The sequence below is a fragment of the Vanellus vanellus genome, assembly GCF_965231255.1.
Source record: "Vanellus vanellus genome assembly, contig: HAP1_SCAFFOLD_1100, whole genome shotgun sequence".
In the NCBI taxonomy this organism is placed as follows: domain Eukaryota; kingdom Metazoa; phylum Chordata; class Aves; order Charadriiformes; family Charadriidae; genus Vanellus; species Vanellus vanellus.
The window spans coordinates 55,003-59,395 of record NW_028128782.1 but is presented as its reverse complement, the minus strand read 5'-3'; the positions used below and the strand labels follow the sequence as shown (position 1 = coordinate 59,395).

General features: G+C 61.6%; 1 protein-coding gene across 1 annotated transcript; it reads left to right on the top strand.

The window, feature by feature from the left end:
• Positions 1 to 285: 285 nt before the first annotated feature.
• Positions 286 to 3,898, top strand: THAP7 (THAP domain containing 7; the record flags this gene model as incomplete). Its single annotated transcript, XM_082500013.1, has 3 exons — positions 286 to 536; positions 3,040 to 3,180; positions 3,281 to 3,898. Coding segments are annotated over 3 exons (933 nt in total), but the record flags the coding sequence as incomplete, so codon positions are not given.
• Between the last annotated feature and the right edge of the window lie 495 nt (positions 3,899 to 4,393).

Here is a 4,393-nt window from a genome sequence, read left to right as displayed (position 1 = left end):
TAGCAATGGTTTGCCCCAGTTGCCCCCCCGCTTAGCAATGGTTTGCCCCAGTTGCCCCCCCCTTAGCAATGGGTTGCCCCAGTTGCCCCCCCCCTTAGCAATGGGTTGCCCCAGTTGCCCCCCCCTTAGCAATATTTTGCCCCAGATGTTCTCCTCCCCCCCCATTTTCCGAATGGTTTAACCCCATCCCCATTAACCCGCCCTCCCCGGACCGTTCCATTCTCCCGCGCGCGGGGGGGGGGTTCCCCCCTTTCCAACCTCCCCATAAAACCATGAAATTTGAAGCCGCCATCTCCCCCCTCACTCTCCCCTCTGTGTCCCCCCCGTCCCCCCCCCTTTGTGTGTCGTCGTGTGTGTGTGTCCCCCCCCTCCCCCCCCAGACTCCCCAAAAAGGACAACCCCCGACGGGCGCTGTGGTTGGAGAACAGCCGCCGCCGGGACGCCACCGGCGAAGGTCGTTGGGATCCGGCTTCCAAATACATCTACTTCTGCTCTCAGCACTTCGAGAAGAGCTGCTTCGAGATAGTGGGCTTCAGGTAAATTAACGAAGCGCCTAACGAGCTCTCGAGGAGTTGGGGGGGGGGGGTTGCCCCCCCCCTTACAAAAAGCGTGTTGGCCTAATTAAGGATAACTTCCCCCCCCCCCCCCGGCTTTAATTGCAAATGGACTCTTCCGTATGTTGGGGGTTGATGGGGTCCAGAGGTTTGGGGTGCCCCAAAGGCTGCCCCCCCCTCCACACACCCGCCAAGGACTTGGGGGGCACTGCAGGGACCGGGGGGGGGGTCACGGAGCATCCTGGGGGCTCCCCCCCCCAAGGATTTTTGGGGGGACACCCCCCCTCCAAGTGCTTTTTTGGGGTGCAGAAACCTTCCCTCAAAGTTTTGGGGTACCCCAGGAACACCCCCCGAAGGTTTTGGGGGGCACCGCAGGGACCTGGGGGGGTCACGGAGCATCCTGGGGGCTCCCCCCCCCCCAAGGATTTTTGGGGGGACACCCCCCCTCCAAGTGCTTTTTTGGGGTGCAGAAACCTTCCCCCAGAGTTTTGGGGTACTCTCCGAAGGTTTTGGGGGGCACCCCAGGGACCTGGGGGTCACGGAGCATCCTGGGGGCTCCCCCCCCCAAGGATTTTTGGGGGGACCCCCCCCTCCAAGTGCTTTTTTGGGGTGCAGAAACCTTCCCCCAGAGTTTTGGGGGGCACCCCAGGGACACCCCCTGAAAGTTTTGGGGGAATTTTGGGGGGACCCCAAATCTTTTAAGTCTTCCCTATAGTTTGGGGACCCCCCCCAGGACTTTTGGGGACCCCCCTGTTCCCCCCTCAGTACTTCCAGTCACCCCAGAGCCCCTGTGGGGTGTGGGTCCCCCTAGAGAGCCCCCCCCAAGGAATTTTGGGGACCCCCCCGAACCTTTTAACTCTTCCCTATAGTTTGGGGACCCCCCCGGGATTTTTGGGGACCGCCCTGCCCCCCCCTCAGTGCTTCCGGTCACCCCAGAGCCCCTGTGGGGTGTGGGTCCCCCTAGAGAACCCCCCCCAAGGAATTTTGGGGACCCCCCGAATCCTTTCAGCCTTCCCTATAGTTTGGGGACCCCCCCAGGACTTTTGGGGACCCCCCCGGGATTTTGGGGACCCCCCTGCCCCCCCCTCAGTGCTTCCGGTCACCCCAGAGCCCCTGTGGGGTGTGGGTCCCCCTAGAGACCCCCCCCCCAAGGAATTTTGGGGACCCCCCGAATCCTTTCAGCCTTCCCTATAGTTTGGGGACCCCCCCAGGACTTTTGGGGACCCCCCCGGGATTTTGGGGACCCCCCTGTCCCCCCTCAGTGCTTCCAGTCACCCCAGAGCCCCTGTGGGGTGTGGGTCCCCCTAGAGCCCCCCCCAAGGAATTTTGGGGACCCCCCAAATCCTTTCAGCCTTCCCTATAGTTTGGGCACCCCCCCCAGGACTTTTGGGGACCCCCCCGGGGTTTTGGGGACCCCCCTCCCCCCCCTTAGTACTTCCAGTCACCCCAGAGCCCTTGTGGGGTGTGGGTCCCCCTAGAGATCCCCCCCAAGGAATTTTGGGGACCCCCCCGAATCTTTTAACTCTTCCCTGTAGTTTGGGGACCCCCCCCAGGACTTTTGGGGACCCCCCCGGGATTTTGGGGACCCCCCTGTTCCCCCGTCAGTGCTTCCGGTCACCCCAGAGCCCCTGTGGGGTGTGGGTCCCCCTAGAGATCCCCCCCCAAGGAATTTTGAGGACCCCCCCGAATCTTTTAACTCTTCCCTATAGTTTGGGGACCCCCCCCGGGATTTTGGGGACCCCCCCGGGATTTTGGGGACCCCCCCTGTTCCCCCCTCAGTGCTTCCGGTCACCCCAGAGCCCCTGTGGGGTGTGGGTCCCCCTAGAGCCCCCCCCAAGGAATTTTGGGGACCCCCCGAATCCTTTCAGCCTTCCCTATAGTTTGGGGACCCCCCCAGGACTTTTGGGGACCCCCCCGGGATTTTGGGGACCCCCCTGCCCCCCCTCAGTGCTTCCGGTCACCCCAGAGCCCTTGTGGGGTGTGGGTCCCCTTAGAGAGCCCCCTCCAAGGAATTTTGGGGACCCCCCCGAACCTTTTAACTTTTCCCTATAGTTTGGGGACCCCCCCGGGATTTTTGGGGACCCCCCCGGGATTTTGGGGACCCCCCTGTTCCCCCCTCAGTACTTCCAGTCACCCCAGAGCACTTGTGGGGTGTGGGTCCCCCAAGGAATTTTGGGGACCCCCCCGAACCTTTTAACTCTTCCCTATAGTTTGGGGACCCCCCCACGACTTTTGGGGACCCCCCCGAGCTTGGGGACCCCCCCCTGGACTTTTGGCTCACCCCCCTGACCTATGATGCGCCCCGAGCGCCCCCCAACCTCCCTGAGTTTTGAACCCCACCCCCCCCCACCCCATGGGGGCACCCGTGGGGCACTCTCGGGATCCCCCCCCTCCCCCCCATTTTTGGGGGGGACCCCCAAGTGCCCCACATCACCCACTGACACCCCCCCCCCCTTTTTTTTTTCTTTTTATGTCCCCCCCATAGCGGTTACCATCGTCTCAAGGAAGGCGCCGTTCCCACCGTCTTCGATTCCACCTCCCCCAAACCCCTCCGCACCCCCAAAACGAAACCCCCCGTGCCCCACAGCGACACCCCAAAACCCCCTCGGGCCACCAGGAGGTGGAGGTGAGTCCCAAAAGGGTGACAAACGATGGCGGGGGAGGGGGGGGGCCACCTCGTACCGCTGTCCCCCCCCCCCCCAATTTAACCCTCTACCCCACGGCAGGCGGGACCCCACTCCTTCCCCTCCGGACCCCCATTTTTCCGCCGACGCCGTCTCCTGTTTTCCCGGCGAAAGCGAAGATCCCGGTGCTCCTCCGGCCGGCGATCACGGTGGCGTTCCAGCTCTTCCGGGTCCTTCCGGCGCTCGCGGTTCGCTTTCGGATAACCTTTCGGAAGAGGAAGAAACTACGACCGTTGCGAATTTTTCCCCAAATAATCCTCCGCCCCCACCCAGACCCGTTTCTCCGTCTCTTTATATGTTGCGGTTACCGCCGCCGGCCGGAGCGTATATCCAAAACGAGCACAGTTATCAAGTGGGAAGCGCTTTGCTTTGGAAAAGACGCGCCGAAGCCGCTCTGGATGCTTTGGATAAAACCCAACGTCAACTTCAAGCTTGTAAAAGGCGAGAGCAACGCCTCCGCCTCCGGGTGGGCGAACTCCAACGGGAACGTCGTCTCCCTTTGGAAATTCGTCGGCTTCCTAAAGAAACCCCGGCGAGGCGCGGCGGGGAGCCGCCGTTGTTGACCGACGCGAGCGGCCAGTGAAGGCGGCGCCACGCTCGCCCTCTTTTCCCCGCTCCGGTGTTGCCGGGAAGGTTTGTAAATAAATGATTATTGATTTTTATTTTTTTTTTAATTAAAACGGGTTTGGTTCACGGTTGGGAGAAGGCGGCGGATCCGCGACGGCGGGAGGAGGAATAAAGTTCTTTTTCGTTTGGGTTGAGCGGTGGGGAAGGGTTGGGAGAAGCTATCGTGACCCGACGGATAAGGGCGAACCCACTGGTTTTTTCCCGAGGGGGTTTTTAGGTGGTCGAGCGGGTGGAAAATTGGATCGGAGTGAAATAAACGGCTTTCGCTGCGCGTCGGGGAGCTGAAACGGCTCCACGAGCTCAGGGTGGGAAGAGAAGAACGATTCCACCGACGCAAATATTCCCTTCCCGGAAGCGGAGAGGATTTTTAAGCGCCGTTTTCCCCGTTCCGCGTTGGAAAACAAACGGCTCGATTTTCCCCCCCCCCCCTCCCCCCCCCCAAAAAAAAAAACCCCACCCCTTCGACGTCCATCCGGACTCCGATCATTAAAATTAAACTTTTTTTTAATTTCCACAGCCGGCGTGGCG